At 50.3% G+C, this 19,772-nt stretch overlaps 1 protein-coding gene across 3 annotated transcripts in view; it reads right to left on the reverse strand.

Moving 5' to 3' along the window:
- The window catches only part of Inpp5a (inositol polyphosphate-5-phosphatase A), a 203,507-nt gene that overhangs the window by 109,255 nt on the left and 74,480 nt on the right, over window positions 1-19,772 (reverse strand). For all 3 annotated transcript variants that reach the window (XM_020182976.2, XM_074078028.1, XM_074078027.1), the window contains exons 3-4: window positions 8,041-8,141; window positions 2,701-2,788 (exon numbers count right to left, since the gene is read on the reverse strand). In XM_020182976.2, coding sequence (XP_020038565.1) covers window positions 2,701-2,788; window positions 8,041-8,141 — 189 coding nt within the window. The remainder of the gene's footprint in view (window positions 1-2,700; window positions 2,789-8,040; window positions 8,142-19,772) is intronic.

Consider the following 19,772-nt stretch of genomic DNA (forward strand, 5'->3'; position numbering starts at 1 on the left):
TCCACCCAAACCCCACCATCAGGAGGGACAGGACTCCCCAGAACACATTCCAAATCCCACCAACCAGGAGCAGCAGGACCTTCCACACACACACACACACACACACACACACATACACGCCAAACCCCACCACCAGGAACCCCCCCCACACCCACACACACCCCATGCGGCAGGCGCAGGTCAGGTCAGCAGCTTCTGGAAACAGGCCACTATTTTCTGATCCCTATTAATGCCCATGACAGCATTTATGTACAAGACAAGTTCATTTCAATTTCCTTTTTCAATTAATGGCCTATTATTTGAACCGGACTCAGCTAAAAATACTGCTCTGGTACCATCAATCTCACAAAGATTAAATTTCCCTCTGTCTGAAACCAGAGGGCACCAGGCTGGGCAGGAGGGTGGTGTCTGGCTGCCCTAAGCTGCCAGCTCTGTCCAGGACTCCAGGAGTACAGGTGCTCTCTACCAGGACACATAGAGGTCCTCACTAGAGACCAAAACACACAGAGGGAGAAAGTGAATGGGCACGAAGAGGTCAGCACTCAGGGCCCCAAGACAACTATTATGATCTTAGTTACAGCAAGGGATAGTAAAGTGCCTACTGTTCTGTGTCAATCTGTTCCAGACAGATGTGGAGCACCCCTGACCATCACCACAACCAGACAAGGCTGTCCACAGCCACCCAACCTGCCATAAAGGCACCTCACAAGGACCAAGGCTGCAGGAGAGATGAGGCGGATGCTGCCAGGAGAGAGATGCCAGGCCACAGGCACAGCCGAACAAAGGAGAGTGAAAGGTACACCACACACCATGCCCCAGCCTCATAAGGAGGCCCCTCTCAATCAGTGCCATTTTGAGGACTCCTTCCTTCAGCATCCACATGGCTGGCCTCTCCTGCCTGTGCTTACAAACTCTCTTCCCTCAGCCTGCTGCTTGTAAAGCACCTGGGTCTTCCTACTTGAAGGAGGTGTGAGACAGGGACTTGCCCATGGCCTATGTCTGCAGTGAAGCAAGGCCACGACAGGGCAGAAAAGAGAGCTGTGAAGGGCCACTCCTGAGGGCAGGTGGGGGCCAGGGGCCACTCCTCAGGTCAGGTGGCAGCCAAGGTCTCTGTTGTACCTGGCTGCCCATCGTGCTGAGACCTCAGGTGTTCATTCTGCTTGAAGCTTGTGCCCATAATTGGATGGATGGATTTATACCTTTTGCGGAATTATGAACAGCACCAGCCATTATTTCTCCAAGCTCCTCTGGTTCATCCCCTCTGCCCTCCCAGGAACACATTTGTCAGGTCATGTGACATCTCCAAGTCATGCCCTTTCAGCTGTTTTCAAGCCTTTTCTCTGTGCCTCATTTTGAACAGTTTCTCTTGCTGTCTTTAGGTTCAACCATTTTTTCCTCTTACAGTTCATTCCCACCAGTGTATTTTTCTCTAAAGGTTTTTGTCTTTTTCATCTGCATAAGTCTTAGGAAGACAGGAAGTTCGGTCCTGGCAGAGGAAAGCAAGAGGACCAAGGGGAGCTGCTTTTTATGCAAAGAACAAGGAGTCCAGAGCTGGGAGGAAGCAACCAGTGCAGGAAGGGGAGATGGAAGAAGAAAGGGTAGGCAGTGGGAGGAGGGGAGCTGTGTCCTCAGAAGGGGCATCAGGGCCCTGGCTCCTGGGCCTCTTGAGGCAGCAGAGTTGGAGGCAAGGCTGCCCCAAATGTAGGTGAAGGGTGAGAGCAGGCTCTAGCAATGGAGAGCAGGCATTCTGCAGTTTCAGCAAATACAGACACTAGGACCCTGCATGTGATGTTCTCAGCCACGAGAGGTTGGTATTTACTTGGTATTAGACATCCAAATTTAGAGGCAGAAACTTTGACAAGTGGTTCTCTAACTCCAGGGTGAGCTTATATCATGTCCTGCCCACCCAGTCCACGTGTACCATCTCTCCATGCAAGTGAGTAGCTGGGTAGGAGATGAGCTGACAGAGAAACAAGCAGCTGTAAGTGTGACACTGTGAAAGAAGGTAAGGTGAAGGATGTGGGGACAGAAAGCAAGGGAAGCTGATCCAATCCAGAGAACCAGGAGACCAGTGATAGTGCTAGAGTCTCTGGTCTCCAAACCAACAACAGAGACCCAAAACCTCTGAACATCTCCCCTGAAGAGCTTCCCACTCCCTCCCATGCATCCGGCATGGGATAGGTCTTTCCGAGATCCATAGCGGCTCCATCCCATTCTTGTGTGCTTGCCCAATTGGGCAAGCTGAAGGAAACCAGAACTTCAGAGACCTGCTCAGGGCTCACAAAGGAACAGCCAAGTCCAGCAGGGCTGCTGGCACAACAGCTCTGGAGAGCAGCTCAGGTTCCAGTTCAATTTCTCATCTCTACCAGCCTGGAGATCCTGCATTCTGCCTCTATTCTCACACATCCCAAAGCTAAGGACCTTCCTCCCTTGGCCATCCATATCTCGATTCCCACCTGGGCTTTGTCCACACCAGCTGACAAGGCAACCCTGACATGCCTATGTGTGCCACGCTGCCCTCCATGTCAGGCCACAGTGGCTCAAACCACCCAACAGGCTGCAGGATGTGATCTTTTAATTCAGGCTGGTCACAGTGTGCTAGTGAGAGCGAGTGTGCAGCCAACTCTTACTGTGCCTTTAGCAGCAGGGCAAGACCAGGCTCCCTTTGCCTGGGGCTCACACCATGGCTTGGGAGCTCACCGTGAAGTGCTCCTGTGATTTGTAGTTCTCATCCAGGTAGACGCGAGCCCTGCTGTACTCTTTCATTGCATCACTTGACAGCAGCTCCCTGGGAGGAAAAGAACAGGTGCAGTGAGTGTGCCCAGCCCCTCAACAGATGCCAAGAGGCAAAGTATGTAGTTCAAACATGAATCTTCATATCACCCCAAACCCTCCCCAGTCTACTGTGGAACAAAATGGGGGAAGATGGGGAGAGCAAAGGCAGAAACTGAGGCCCACTTATGTTTTCAGGGCATAGGGTGAGGCTGCTCAGTTCAGGCTCCTGTCTCCATGCAGCCTCTGAGATGCTTAGAGTCTGTGGCCTCCTGGGAATGGAGACATTGTGGTGGGGACACTGAGAACTCACCCAAGAACACACACCAAGAAAGTGTGTCCCCAAGTCTGTGGGGTCTGGGGGCTGCTCATGTTTGACCAAAGGTAGAAGTGGGATCTGCACAGGTGGAAGCCATCACCCACAATCATACCCCAGAGCCAGGAAGTCCCACTGCAGACAAAAGTAAGGGCAGTGACAGTCGCCATGGGTTTTCCATGAAGGAAGGAGCCCCAGGAGCACAGCATCGCCATGTGGTTCTAGCCCTTACTGCTCCTCACTGCCAGAGCCTAAAGCAGAGGCCCTCACCATGGGCCCTAGAAAGCAAGGCCAGAGCGGAAGCTCAGCATACCCAGGGCTCAGCTGGGAGGCCAGGGGCCACCACCCTTGTTGGAGGCAGGCAGCAGGCACCACACCATAACCTGGCTATCTATGTGTCAGAGAAGGGGTCCTGATAAGAAACAAAAGTGAGTCAGCAAAGGCAGGCAGGACCATGGCCTTGACAAACTTCAGTGGACCCTCAGGTAACCTGGCTGCTGGCGAATGCAGACCTCAAGGTGCTTTGAGGGGGACGAGACACAGATACCAAACACTGAGTCACATCTGTATCACATCAGAAGTGGCACACAAAACTTCTGAAGCTAAAACTACAGCATCAGAAATAAAATGCTTTCACTCCATGGACTTGGAATGGCAAACCGGAGAGCAGACCAGTGGCTCTCAAAGTGGTTCCCACCCTGAGCCAGAGGGGACCGGGAAAAGACAAGATTGTGGGCAGCACAAGGACACCAAATCTGAGGACAAGCGAGGACGGAGTGAAGAAGAGCAGTAATTAAAGAAACAGTGGATAAACATTTTCCAAATGTGAACAGAAATAAAGAAAATCAAAGCAAAGTACAACACAACCAAGTTGCTGCAAACAAGCTACAAATGACAAAATCTAGCAGGGGTGGAGGGTGGGGGAGAAGCACCTCATATACAAGAAAATTAAGATAAGAACAATTGCCAAATTCTGGTCAGAAACAATGCAGCACAGAAGACAATGCAACGGCACCCTTGAAGTAGTGTAGGAAACAAGCGAGGATTCATCCCCAACAAAGAAGCTTTCAAAAAGGGGGATAAAGGCCTTTTCAGACCAACAAAAGCTGCAAAAATCATCAGCAGCTGATTTGTTCTTCAGCTGAGGGAAAAGAACCCAGATAAAAACTGGAACCTACAGAGCACCAGGAGTGGTCAGAGCCCAGGACTAAGTGACAACGTTACTGCTTCTCAGTCTTCTCGAGGTAACTGCTGCTTAAGGCAAGCAAGGCACACAAGGCACAGCATAGGGAGGGGCCCACGCAGTGGGGTAGGACCCCTGCCCTCCTGGGGTTCAGGTGCCACATCCCTGCATGTCCTTCCCTGGGCTAAATGCCCGCTCCTCCAGCTGCACATCTTCCTTTTGTTACTGGTTTGCAGGCATCTTGACATTTCTGGACACTAATTTCTGCCAGTGACAGAGTACCGTCCATCACAATGTGCTAATTCTGCACAGCTTCACCTTTCTAAGTGGTGCCCTCTGTGCCTTTTTAAAGAAAGCCCTTCCTGTCCTAAGCCATGAAGATATTCTCCCAGATCTTAGTCTTAAAGTTTTACTTCAATACAACTGGAAATCGCTCTGACAGAGAGGGAGCAGCCACGTGGCACAGGGTGGAGTGATCACGTGGGCTGTGAAGCAGGATACAACTCCATCTTCCCAACAAAGGAACCCAGGTCTGCTCAGCCCACAGCACCACATCCCATGCACCTGAGGAAACAGAGGTGGCTTGGCCAGGAGTCCTGCCCAGCATATCTGCCCACCGCACAGAAGCCTAAGGTCTGGCTGGCAGAAGCTCCACCTCATCCTTCTTCAGCAGTTTTAGCTGTTCTTCACTCTTTGCTCCTCCAAAGCAATTTCAGTATTCAATTGCTGAATGTCAGGGAAAATGCCTTTAACACTTTATAGATTATTTAGGGAAACTTGCCTGAGAACCACCCCGTCAAGCTCAAGGGCCTCCAGGTAGGAATGGAGCATGGCAGCTGTGTCACTCCCAACACCCATTTTCACATCAGCACCAGGCTGGGGGCTCAGCTACTCCATCCCTGATCCAGGTGCTCCACATGGCCCTGGCAGTGGCCTGCCTTCCTCAAACCACAGAGGCCTCTGGACCAGCTTCAAAAGTCATGAGGTGTCACCTCTGCCATGCTGTTGGCCAGAGCACTGTCAGGATGGCCCAAGTGCTCTCCGCAGCAGGTGTAAATCACACTGTAGGTACAGTCACACAGAGGACAGGCTTTATTGTCATGGTCCCCATGCATGCCATCACCTTCAAGTGTTTCCAAAACCTTACAAATCTTTTCGCTTTTCATGTATGTTACATTTCCGCAGAGTGACAACACAGTATGTACTCCTGATAACAGGGATTTTGTAGGCCTGGGGTCAGATTTCTAGTGGATACATCCCAACAAGGGATCCTTCTTCCATGCTTCACTTCCCACAGTCCATTCTGAAGCCATTTCAGCAATATCCCACAATAGCAAAGCTCCACGGGGACTGGGTGTCAGCCAATTGTGTGCTGTTTGAGTCACAGGGACAGTAGTGACAGGAGAGGAAATCCACGTTTAGCCAGAGATGACATCACAAAAAAGAAATAAATGGTGTCACATATACAAGCCCAGTTTTTGTGCACACACATCTGGACTTTCGTTTAGGATGCAGCGAAGGGACATGCAGCACATCCCAACAGCACTGGTGAGGGGTGCCGTCACAGCGTCCAGGGGCCTGGGTGCCCCTGGCTGGGCTGGCCCTGCTCTGCAGCACTTAGGCCTAGCCCCAACTGCACTGAAGCCTCGAGCACACCAAGCCCAGCAGGAGCCACCTTTTGCAGCATCCAGCGGGTGATTGAGGGCACAGGGGGAGACTGCTTGCTCTGTTAGCCTGAAGATAGTCCACACTGAGCTTCCATATGACGTCTAGTAGCCTATGTCTGTGGCTAATTTGCCTCCCCATATTCACAGCAGATCGAGACCCAGACTCCAGCCAAACTCAAGATATGGTGCATGGGCCTCAAAACCTAACAAGGCCAGCTGCACACATCCTATGGCCGGTTGACCACACAGGACATCCGGTCCACAATGCTCCTGACCCAGGGACTATGCTCACTGTGAAAAAGACCCTCAGAAAGAGGCTATGTGGGCAGGAGAGAAATCTCTACAGACAAAGGCCTCAGTCGGCCAAGCACTCCACAGTGCTCCCCAGCATCTCCAAAGGCTTAGCAGGAGACCCCATGGCCTGGACTGTGTCTCCAGGGGCCTCCTGCTTATCACTGACCACAAAGACCACTCTCAGCCAGGGCAGGGTGCAGTCACACAGTAGCCCCTCCTCTAAGCCCTGTCCTTGGCCAAGAGAAACACATGCCTGAACATGGTCTCAGGCAGGCACACATGGACAGGAGGGTGGACAGGGAAAGTCTTGATATGACGCAGGGCCTATGAGATCATCCTGAATTGTCCTCGAGAAGTGTTACCTTCCAGTCCTTTCCTTATATGTTTGTTTGTTTCTTTGTTTGGGGTGTTTTGGTTGTTGTTGTTGGTGGTGGTGGTGGTGGTGGTATTTTGGGTTTCATTTTGTTTGGTTGGGGTTTTTTTGGTGGTACTGGGGTTTGAACTCAGGGCCTCATGCTTGCTAGGCAGGTGTTCTACCACTTGAGTCACTCCTCTAACCGTTTCTTGCTTTAATTATTTTTCAGATAGGGTCTCACACTTTTTTCCCAGGGCCAGCCTTAGACTGTGAGCCTCCTATACGTCTGAGACCACAGATATGCACCACCACGCCCAGGTGTTTGTTGAGATAGAGGTATTGTCAACTTTCTGCCCAGGCTGACCTCAAACTGAGACCTTCCTGATCTCTGCCTCCCAAGTAGCTAGGGTTACAGACATGTGCCACTATGCCAGCCTGCATGAGTAATGTCTTTCCACGAGTTATATGCTGTTTGGAAGAATTTCTTGGTTGTGAACAGTTGGCTCTATAGTTCCTCTGTGACATGGGGTCTAGCAGATTATGGTTGTCACCAGCAGAACAGCTAAGCACCAGGCAGCACACCTGCTTTTCTTCTCAAGTTTCAGGGAGGAAAGAGGCAGCAGTTGGGAATGGAGTGGCCAGAGACATCCACAGCAGTCAGAGACCCACACAACAGCCAGAGACCCACAGCAGCTGGTTCCTCAGTGCATGCTGGGGACAGAGGCCGGGGCACAATTCAGGACCCATCCCCACCTGCACCTTATCTCTTTGAAAGAGGTGGCTCCTACCCTGCCAGCCTGAGGGAAGGAGTTTGTCAGGATCAGAAAGCTTCTATAAGTAACACCCAGGAAAGACAGAATGGGACCTTCCAGGACCACCAGGTCAGAAGGCAGAACAGGAGGAAGAAGGATATGGAAGGAACTCTACAGAAACCCAGCTGGGTACCTGCTGGTACCCACTCCTCCTCCCCACCATGTGTCCATTCCAGAACTACTGGAAACACAATGCCCTCTTCCTGGGCAGGACCCAGGTGGATCTGTCCTATAGGGAGCCACCGGGCACACACACTGCAGGTGCGGCGCGTATGTGGCTCCTTCCTAAATGATGTAGATTTTGCCTCCCAGACAGCTGGAGTTCTGTGCTGATTTCACTGGACAGGGGCTGCTGCATGCAAACTAGCCCTGCCCATTTGTCCATTGTCCACTGCAGCTCTGGCAAGTATTGTGTGGCCAGCAGAGTATGGCCTCAGCATAATCTGATGGGGGTTACTCTGTCCTATCCCCTAACCTGGGACACAGATGCTCACCCTTTGGAGGCAAGTGCTGCCATACAACTGGGCCACATCTTCTCTATGAAAAACTACAACCCCCCCAGGGTAACCAGAGAGTCCCAAATGGTGGTGGGGATCACACCCCATCCACAGCCCCCTCCCCACAGCCTGCCCGAGACTTACTTGACAAACTTGTCCACATGGGACATGGAGGCTTCATAGTTCTTCCCTCCGAACTCCTGGCAGTGCAAGGCCACAAAGTGTGGCTTGTGTGCATGCAGGACCTGGGGAGAAGCACAGGGTCAGAGTACAGAACACCATGGGGCCCCGTACGTCACATGAGGGCCCCAGCCTGGCACCTCAGAGAGGGGACCAGGGACACACGTCAGGGCTGTAAGTACTGAGCAGGCTCTGGCAGCCAGCCACTTTCACACTTGTATCGACTGTATTTTCAGTGTCCCCGTGTTTCTGCTAGAGTAGGACCTTCAATAACCTAGGGCTTCTTTCTCTGTTGATCACAGAGCCCTTGAAAAGCTCCCAAAATAAATGAGGCATATCTCACAATAAAAACACCACCTCTGTCACTTGAGCATGTCCCTGCACAAGGAGGCAAGGCCAGACGTGCACAGGTGTGTGAGCATGTACACGTGTCCATGAGTGTGTGTGTACTGTGTAAGTGTGCATGCATGTGATCACGTGTAAGCAAACATGTGAGACATGAATGTGTGTGAGCGACTGTATATAAGCACATGTGTGGGAGCAAAAATGTGTGAATGTGCTTGTAAGCACATACGAGCCAGAGTGTAACTGTATATGCACATGTGCATTAGTGGGCATGCGTATGTAAACACACATGAGCAAAGGTGTGTGAGAGCATGTGTGTGAGTGTGCATGTACACGCATAGGCACACGTGAGCAAAGGTCTAAGTGTGTGAGCACACGCAGGCACAAGTGTCCACCTGTTCACACGTGTGTGAGCATATGCTCACATGCACGGCTCTACAGGAGCATGTGCATTCAGTGTGTGCGCGTGCCTGGGCAATGTACCTTTAACATAACTCATCAGAGTAGACTCAGAGCATGCTCAGGGCCACAGAGTGCACACCTTGTGCTCGCAGCAGCCCTCTGTGAGATGCTCCACCTCCCTACGTTGAGCAGGCAGGCACTCAACAGTAACATGACCAAGGTCACACGGTCACACAGCCACTGATGGCAGAGCCTGGACTGGTCTATAGCTTACAGCCCACCCCTGCCCTACACTGTACCATCACTGAGGTTTCCAGGTTCTCAATATGTTTCTGAGGTCACCAGCAAGGATCTTTTTTTGGCAGTACTGAGATTTGAGCTCAGAGCCTCACACTTCTTAGGCAAGCACTCTACAACTTGAGCCAAGCCCACAAAACTTTTTGCTTTGGTTTATTTTTTTGGATAAGGTTTCTTACTTTTGCCTGGGGTAGCCTTGGACCACAATCCTCCCGCTTCCTACATAGCTGGGATTACAGATGTGCACACCATGCCCAGCTTGTTTTTTGAGACAGATTCTCACTAAATTTTGCCTGGGCTGACCTCAACAGTAATCTTATCTCTGCCTCCCAAGTACCTGGAATTACAGGTGTGAACCAATAGTCCCTGACAAGGACTGTCACTCAACTTAACCCTCAGTGCACTAGATCTGTCCTAAACTTCTCCAGCCAAAGAGCAGACCCACTGATACCCTCCATGATGGGCTTCCTGAGTGCTGGCAGCCATATGACCACAACACAGACCTGTGTTTTGAGGTGGCACAAAGAGCCCAAACATCTCCTGGGCAGGAGGGAGATGATGAACTCTCTGGCCTCGAGGGAGATGATGAACTCTCTGGCCTCATTCTCCTGGAACACAGGGCAGGAAGCACCTCATGGGAAGCCTGGCACCATAGAAAGAAAAGGCCTCTGGGAAGGGCAGGAAAGCAGGAGAGAGAAGTAGGCAATAAGTCAGAGTCTCTGCCATCACAAGGCCAAGGGTGGTGGCAGTGGAGACCCATGGGCAGGGAAGGGCCATGGGGCACTGAGTCAGAAGTTTAGAAGTTATTCAAGTGCAGGTGGGCACTGGCCACAGCCTCACCACCCCTGCACTCCTCCTGTGCACTCTAGGTTACATATTGCCTCCAACATGAATGTCACCAGCAGCCTTGCAGCTGTGGCTCTGCTCAGTGGCAGGTGCTGGATGGAACCCACCACAAGGTCCAGCACTAGCAGGAGTGAGTAGGTCTCACTTGCCTTCAGGTTGTGATGTGGAAAGACAGACACATTTATCAAAAGGGGAAGATGGTCCAGGGCCACAGCTGGGTCTGAGCACATAATGAGCATGGCCACGGCCCCGTGGGCAGCAGTGCAGGAATATAATGTCCAACAGCAGCCACCAGTGGACAAAAGGCTCTCCTCTTACAACAAATGGCTACAGGCTCCATCACACACACACCTTCCCTCTGCACCACTAAAGCCGCACACTGCAGCCTATCCTGACCACACACAGGTGCTGGCACCTGCCATGCTCCTCCCACAGCTCACTCAAGGCACAAGTCACAACCTTTGCTTTTGAGTAGAAATGCATAACAGCTCTTTGCAGGTCTTCAAATCTGTCTGCCTTTGTCCCAATTCCAAGTAACATTTTCCCTCTTTAAATGATTTTTCTGTTGTTTAAACAGAAATCGCCTCCTAGTATCCAAAAGCCAGTGGTTAAATAACACTAAACGCCTTTGGGTCCAACTCTGATCTTGTATGTCTTCAAGAGTAGAAAAATCTCAAATCCGGGGCTACATGAAGAGTCAGCTGTTGGTCCAAATGCAGGTTACAGACAAAGCCACAGGAGAACAAGGAAGTCACCAGCCTTCCTGGCCTGGCACCTGGCACGGGGGTCCCTCCCCACATGGTCGTTCCACACTGCTCAGAGGGAGCCCAGTCTCTGTTGGAAACCGCAGCCCTCTCCATCACGTGGTAGAGAAGGCAGCTTCAGCTGGGGTCAAGCCACCAGAGTCAGAAGTCACATCCTCAGCCATGTGGGACACGTTGTTCTTGCTGCTTCTGGCAGGGCACGAGGGGAGCACAAAGGAGGAAATGGCATAAACCCAGCACCAAGGCCAGGGAGGACACACAGGGCACAGGAGAAGCTGGTCAAGTTTTAGGAGAGAAAAGGCACAGACGAGAGACAGCTAACCTGGCAGAACTGAGCAGACAGACCTGTTGAGGGAGGACAGAGGGAGGTGTGTGGTAGAGGAGGTGGGCTTCACATGCCAGGTAGCCACTTTGCCTCCACCTAGTGGGAAAGTGAGGACCAACAGCAAGGCCCAGCCTCCAGGCTTGGGGACAGTAGGCCCAGCAGAGAGAGAAACAGCCTCACTTTGAAAAAAAGCAAAAGGGGCAGGCACCGCTCAAGATGCCACAGCCAGCAGGCAGTCAGTCTGCTGCAGACCCCATGCTGAAAAGGGTATTTGCACCCCGCCTCCCCTACTCCCTCAACAGACAGCAGCAAAACTGAACCCAGAGAAAACACAAGATGGAAACACACAACATCTGGGCCAGCAAAGCCAGAAGGACTGCAACAGTGATAAGCCCACCTACACCGTGAAAAAGCAAAAAGCCGTAACCAGCACAAGGAGCAAGGGAGCTGCCAGTGTCCTGCATACTCCTCGGATGAGAGGACACTGCATCACAAGCCAGAGCACCTGAAAACTCAGATGCAACAAACAAGCTGAATTCTAAGCTCAGAAGCCTGGAGAGTGCTCCGTGACCATCAGCATGTGCCCTCAGGCAGCCCCTGACCTATCCAAGTTGATCTGTGGACTAAACACCAGAAATGGCCCCACAGACAATGGGAGGCATCCATAGGTCACTACCACTACCACCAAGCAGACTCCTTTCTCTCCTGTGCTGCACTAGAAACATGGAGAAGCTCACAGTGGCAAGAACCACAAGAACCTGGCTCATGTGACCAGGGCCAGAAACAGGCATTGTCACCTCCTGAAAGTCCTGTATGGTCCTGGGGTCCAGTTGAGGAGAAAGACACCTTAGGGCAGTCTGGCTTCACTGGGCAGCACTGGGGTACACACTAAGCGCCCCCCGCCATAAGCACTCTGAACTGTGTATCCTAACATGTGGCCCAACATTCTTTCCAAAGGAGCAATCTGTCTACTTGGGCTTTGGGTAAAAAGAACAAAAGAAGTTCCCAAAACAGACAACACTCCAGTGTCAGCAGGCCAGACGTGAGTCAGGTCTGCTTTGGGCAAGGAGGATGCTTCAGAACTGCCTGCCAATTTCCAATACACAGAAATAGCCTCACCACATCCACACCCAGGACTGCCCCAGGCCCACAGGAACCCCCCAACATGCTCAGCCCAAATAAAAGCAACTGTACTGGCCTCCTGGTCACTTAAGCACCAAGAAAGGAAAGTGGAGAGCAGGAGAACCGTGGCCTGCTGAAAACACAGCCTGGCGCTTCACCTGCCTCTAAGAAGTGTGCCCAGGGGACACCTCCCCTAGCCACCAGCTCTTGGGGAGATGGTGATCAAAGGTGGCCCAGTCCTAACTCAACTCAGAGCCACCTGTGCTATTATCTGAAGCCCCAACACTGTGAAGACTCAATCAAGGTTTCCCACCATGACCTGCTGTATGCAACACAGCCCACTGGGCCCCCAGTCTCTCCCTCTGTAAAACAGAAAAAGCACAGCACATGATCATGGGATCTGGGAGGAGCAAAGAGTGAGGCTTAGCTCCCTCGCTTTGGTGCCTCCTCCACATGTGGCAGTTCCTTTGGCTTGCTCTGACTCCTGGGCTTCTCTGCCACTTTGCTCATGCTAAGTGGAGTTTATGGACTTGACTCCACCCTGCCAAGATCACTGATCTCACCCTGGCTTTCTACTTGCCAAGGTCTCCATGAACCAGGGCCCAAGTTCAGGGACCTGGCATGGTCAGACTCCAATGGCCCCACATAAGCCCAGCTCTGCAAAGCAGGTCTAGTAGAAGGCCTGCACACCTTCCACTAGGTCCTAGCCCAGGTGACCCAGCTGGGAACTTGCTCCTGTGTAACTCTTAAGAAAAGGGATGATGTGGATGAATGAAACCATGTTTTACATAAAACTCTCAGAAGAACCACCCAGCATGTGTGTGTTAGGAATGTCTGGTTGGCAACAGAAACCCTAAAAACAGCTGCTTAATAGAGGGAATCCCTTCTTCCCAGACATGAATCTTGCAGAGGGAGGTGGCATGCCTGCTCTTATATGGCATCAAGGACTGCTTTACTGTTCTTTAGAATAGTGTCATCCTAATGATGCAAGATGGCTGCCAAACCTCCAGGTCTCACATCTTCATTCCAAGTAGGAAAAGGCACAAAAGCAGAGGTTAAAAGAATTGTCTACTCTTATAGTAATGTTGCCTGTTTTGCTAAGACAAAAGTCCTCCTAGGTGTTTCCATCAGGGTATTAGGTCACAAGACTCCCAGCTGCCATGAGCAGGGTGTCAGATGGTACCCAGCTGTTGCATTAGTGTTTGTGCAAGGAGGAAACAAAAGCCCTGAACTCTGGCCAATGGTGGTATCAGGCAGATGTGTCCCTGCATCCAGAGGGAGCGAGCATCCACCATTAGCCCCAGCAGCCCTACTCAGGCTCTCTGGCTGAGGAAGTACACCTTCCGGTTCCCATGTCTAAACAAGCTGAAAGTTTTTGGTACAACGCCACGAAAGAACATGGTTTCACACAGTGCTCAGCACAAACTAAATGCTCTCCAACGATGGCCCTCACTTCCCTTCTCTTCTGTCAGTGTCCAGTCCTCCCCCAGAAGCCCAGCTCCTCTGCAAACAAGCACTGCTTAGGCAGGCCACCACTGTCTGAAAAGCCACGGGGCCTTCCCCTTCCACAGATGTGGGATGGACTAAGAGTCACACAGAATAAGTAGATGTGAAGGTGTGGTCATCAGAGCTGGTACACAGCCCTGTGCCCACTCCCCTGGCTTAAGCAGCCCTGAGAAGGACTGTGGTCTTCCACCTAAAGCCCATGGGATTTGGTCGAACAGTAAGTGACCAGAACAATGGCTCCTCCATCCCCAGGCAGGGGTGGGCCTTCATAGGACAGTCTGGCCAAACACTGACCCCAACCTCACCAGAGATCTGGAAATGGAGTCAGCCCAGAGAGCTCAGGGCCAAGCACTGATGACAGTGAGTGATACCTAACTACTGTCAGAAGCTACCACCAGAGGGCATCTGTCACTCAGCAGCCTACAGCACCATCCCTGGTCTGCAAGAGCCTCATACCTACCCTCCTTCCGTCCAAGCAATGAAACTATCTTCCCTGACCAAGACCCCACTGTGGGGCCACAGTCAGTAGCATACCTGCCCTGGGCCAGGGTCCAGCCCTGCTGTTACACACCTGCCTTCATCTCTCTGGCCCAGGGTCCAGCCTGCTGTTCTTTATCTACTCTGATCTTGGCAGAGATGAGACCTGAACCTACTCCCCACTGCACCTCTTCCTCCAGAACCTTCTGCTCAGGTCCCAGGGAGCCCCTGGAGTGTGTCCTCCAGAAGTAGCATCCCTTTAGCTATAAACTCTGCATATGCTCTGGAAGAAGGAAGCCTCTGAGTCCTCCTTTCAGTTCCTTCTGGTCAGTAACTCCCACTTCCTATACACAGGGCCTGCAACCATCTGTGAGTGGAGGCTCCTCAGCACCAACCTCACTGCCACTGAAGCACTAGCAATGATAGCCTAAGGTTCACAAGGAAAGTGTGGGCACCATACCAGGGGTCAGGAAGACTAAAGAGCAATGGGGACTGATGGAGTGGCTCAAGAGACAGAGATCCTGCCTAGCAAAGTTTACAAAGCATACGGCCCTGAGTTCAATCCCCAGTACTGGAAAAAAAAAAATCACCCTGAGGTGAATGGGCAGCGCTGAGCACTGGAAAGTCCACAAAGAAGTCAGTGCTGGCTACCTGCACAGTAACAGTGCCCACACCAGTCCACATGGGGCTCATTCGCTCCCCCGAATGCCCAGTCACACCAGTTCTCCAGGTCTCTTGAGCCCCAACTTGCAGACTGAATCCTCACTGCCACCCGAAGGCTCCCATCCCCTAGTGGGTTCCAGAATAGCCTTGATGATCTCTGCCTCTTCTGCGGTCCCTAGTCACCCTCCATGCTAGACCATGAGCCCTGAAACCTGAACACCAGCACACAGTGCCCACCGTATCTTGGATGACCCAGGACAGTGCCCTCAGGTGTCACCTGAGAGGAAGTTTCAAAGACACAAATGATGTACCAGAGAAAGCAGTGTTCCTCGAACTTGAAAAAATTATGAGAAATGTAACCAACACAGGTAGTGTCCCACTGCCTCTGAAAATGGAGTTATCAAAATGACAAAATCTCTATTGTGCAAAGTTTTCGAAGTAACAAATGATGATGGAAAGAGCAGAGACTGGATGAGAAGATTCCAGTGCAGTTGCTTCTCCAAACCCACAGATCCAAGCCCATGTGCCAATCTCCAAGCACGTGCTTCATTATCAGCAGACCCCCTTAAAAGCTTCCCTTCCATAGACCAGACCACATTCATACCAAACACTGTGAGCCTGTGATGGAAGACCAACTCAACAAAATTCCATGCTCCAGTATCAGGATAAGGTAGCTCCCCTGACAAAGGCATGATGAAGAGGCTTTGGAATCTGGCTGGTGGAGAAGGACCTCCTAATCACGCCCACTGCAAGTGGAGGGAGGCTCCCTGTACACACCCATAGGTGGAGGAAGGTTGTTGCTCACATCTATCTGGATGGCTGGACTCAGTCCATTAGAACTATAACTCTCCCTGATATTATAAACTGCACTAAGCAGAAGCTATCACAGTCTAGAGTGTATTTAAAGGGACAGTGAACACTGTCATGCCACAAAAGTATGACAGTACTAAGAAATCCCAAATACTGATCTTTTGTTATTTGGTTGTCCTGGGGTTTGAACTCAGGGCCTCATGTTCGCTAGGCAGGTGCTCTACCACTTGAGCCACTCCACCAGCTCCCAAATATTGACAATCTTGAAATCAGGAATACTATTTTGGATCTGGAAAACAGGTAAATAGAGAGAATGCAGAAAGAATTTATTCTGCCTTTCTTACAGAAACCCGTGCTTCTTGAAGCAAATGGAGAAAAGCAAGTGACTTGTATGAAACACTCCAAATACAAGTGAAGAGGAAATGGTAGACTTTAACTACTAAGGTCCTGAGCAATCCTACTGAGACAGCAGCTCCAGCAGCAACCATCACCACCACCAGGACCTCAGGAGAGACACAGAGAGACATGGGGAGCAGGAAGCATTCCGGTGGAAGGATACACACCACAAATACAGCACTCAGGAAGAAAAAAATGAATCCAGTTTGACATAACAGAAGCAGGAAATAAGGGAAGAAGAATGTGCTGTGCACACCCAGAGTAACGTGATCAGCAGCAAGACCAAGAAACTGCAGGGAACAACATGAGAAGCATGTCAACAGATACACCTCAAGCTCAGAGAGATTCAGGAAGGCAAGGACACACACGAGAGTGTACCAGAGCAGCACGTGATTGCTCTAAGACCACACTGAGGCAGAAGACGCAGGACGGAGACCAGAATGGGGACCCTGCAGGCCAGGTTCCTGTTCTTCACCCTGGACCTTCGGGAGCTTGGACCACCAGGCAGAAGCAGTAGGTGAAAATGGCACATATTCCAGCAGAAAACACCATCTTCTGACTAGAAGAGCAGAGAGGAGATGGCATGCTGGAGTGTGCACAGAACCCACCAAGGTGGCAGAACAGCCCAGAGTTATACACATGACACAGACCCACAACAGCGGAGCAAAAGCTCCGAGAACCAGTGAGCTTTCACCTTTTAGACTCATGAAAAACACACACACACACAAAGCAGCCTATCCAGGATCAGGGCCACCACATCACTGTCCTCCAGCTTACAGACTGTCCACCAGAACTCCACTGGGCAGTAACATATCTGGAGCTGTCACATCCTCCAAGGACAGTGACCTCTGAGCCCTTCCAGGGGACCTACCTGGTACTTTAAGAAGATGACTCTGTGAGAACTAAGTCAGGTGGACTATGCGGTATGGTCCTGTTCTCAAGGTAGACTATATGTCAACAGTGCACTGCATGGTATACTTCCTGTTCTCATGGTAGACTGTTTCTACAGTTGACTCAATGGTGTACTTCCCGTTCTCATGGTAGACTTTATGTCCACAATGGTTGTGTGGCATACTTCCTGTTCTCATAGATTTTATGTCCACAGTGGGTTACACGTGGTGCTTCCTGTTCTCGTGGTAGATCTATGTCCACAGTGGATGTGTGGTGTACTTTCTGTTCTCATGGTGGCTCATATGTCCACACTGGACTGTGTTGCATGCTTCCTGCTCTCATGAAAGATCTTATGTCTGCAGTGCATGGTGTGCTTCCTGCTCTCAACGCAGAGGTCTCAGTAGGCAGATAAGGCACCAGGAATGTCCTCTATTATTGGTGACCTTGTGGGGCAGGTCCCTGTGTTCAGATTCTGCAAGGAGTCTGCCAAGGTGACAGGAACTCTGCTCAGCCCCCACTGTGAATGTTCTAAGGGCTCTTCATTTTCCTCTGCAGTGTCCTCTTCTTCAGCTGCACATTCACTGGGTGACAGGAATTTTCAGCTCCATTACAATCTATGGGACCACTGTGGTATATGGGTCCTTTGTTGATGGAAACATGGATGACTGAAATGTCATTATGTAGCACAAGACAATAATTGGAATCACAGAGAAAGAGGGATAGAAAATAGGAGCAGGAAAAAGTATTTGAAAAAAAGGGCCACAATGTGTGGGTAAGAGTCATAAATTTATAGATTCTAGAAGCTCAGTGAATGCCTAACAAAATCATGCCTGAGTGGCTCGAGTGGTAGAGTGCCTACCTAGCTAAGTGTGAGGCCCTGAGTTCAAACCCTAGTACCACCAGAGAGAGAGCAAGAAAGAGAGAGAGAGAGAAAAATCATATCCAAAGCCGTCATGATAAAACTGATAATAAAAAAAAAAAAAAAAACAAAGATGAGGACAAAAGTCTTGAATCTAGCCAAAGGAAAGTAACCCAATGCAGAGCTGGAATCCCTAATCAGAAAACCTGGAAGCCAAAGACAATGAACATGGTCTTCAAGTGCTGAGAAGTAAAAAAAAAAAAGTAACAAAGGGAAAACATCCTTCAGGAATAACGAAAGACAGTAACATTTTCGTAAGAAAGAAAACTCTGAATTCCCACCACTGGACCTGCTTTCCCTGCTGGCAGCTCTGTAGGCAGATGACGCCAGAGGGCACCAGGGGTCCTTAGACTGAAGGAAAGGCAGCAAAAATGGCAAGAGTTTGGGGAAAGATAAAAGATTATTTATTCTCCTTAGGGTCTTTAAAATATGCAGGATGGGCCTCCAGGGTAGCAGAAGACAACCCAATCCCCCTAACTTACCTCCCCCAATTTCTTGTATACATATATTTATATATACCTAAACTCATATAACATATTACTTATATAACATACAAACTACACCATATACAGACAGAATAACCCAAGCCTGAGCACAATCAGCAACTATAAAACCCCAGCTGCCTGGGTGACCTGTCCCCACCCTCGGGTAAGACTTCTTGGTGAGCCAAAGGCTAGAACCCAGGAGAAACCCAGGAGGGGACATGCTCTAAAGGGGCCTCAGGAAGATTCCTGGACACAACTAGGAAGACCTAGGTCTGAAAGCACAGGGTAACACCTGGGTCAACAGAGTATGGGTCCAGGAAAAGAGATTTCAAGGACCTAAGCATTAAAGTAGGTAGCAAAAAAGGGTGCAATTTGAGACACTGGTTGTGGAGAAGAGGAAATGGTGAAAAGCAAGAAGCAGCAGCCCTAGGAACTGAGTGGTGAAGGAGAAAGGAAGGAAAAGGTGGAAAAAAAAAAAAAACCCGAGCTTTGCAAGACAAAAACGTCCCATAAAGCCAGAGAGGGCTTAGGACCCCAAATGACCTACACCTGGCTGTGGCACCTGCACTCTGTGTGAGCAACAGAAGAGGGCACTATCACATCAAGAATCCCTAGACACCCTCCTGCTGCCAACTGACCAAGAAGCACAGTCATGGCAAAGCTGCTGAGAAAAATATGGAAAGGACAAAAATATTAATAGTAACAATAAGGAAAGTACTCCTGTACTGGTGAAACATCTCCACCCCAGGAAAACAACCAGGAAACAAAGCAAAATCTAAGTCTACACTGCAAACAGAATTGAACAGACTCAAACAAGCATCTGAAATGAGAAACACAAGACTAAATTGCCAATGAACCAAAGACAGAGAAATGAGGAGCTCTGGATAATGACAAAGTCATCATAGAAAAGAGGAATAACTTACAAAGTACACAAGGAAGGATCAGCTAAAAGGGAAATTCAACAAGTCACCAAAGCCAGAAAAGTCAGCCAAAAAAGCGAGGACACAGTGAGAAAAGAGCAGCAGAGAAACAATGAGGGGCAAGCAGGCGCCTATTAAAGCCCAAAGCAGAAAACCAAGACAATAGGCAGAACTAGAACTAACAACTATCACCCTGAACTTGCACATGGAAAGTCACTGGCACAATGACCCCAAGTGTCAATTCAGTGATGCACCTGTGGAGCCAAAGGTAGAGTCAATGTTCCTGCTTCCAGGTAAAAAGACCTACAAACAGTGAAGTCAAAGACAGGCTGGCACCAGTCTGCAAAAACAGCATCCATGTAAGGCAGCCACAGAAGAGCTTTTCTGAAAACTCTCAATGAATAAAGTGTAAAGTGAGGACTGTGCATCCAGCCAAGTACCCTTCTCACAGGAAGCTGTGGATGCCCTTCTCATCAGTGTTCTCTGAGGAATCTAGGGGAGAAGGCTGGTATTTTCCACAGAACCAGA

Source organism: Castor canadensis, chromosome 7, assembly GCF_047511655.1.
Source record: "Castor canadensis chromosome 7, mCasCan1.hap1v2, whole genome shotgun sequence".
NCBI classification, from domain to species: Eukaryota; Metazoa; Chordata; class Mammalia; order Rodentia; family Castoridae; genus Castor; species Castor canadensis.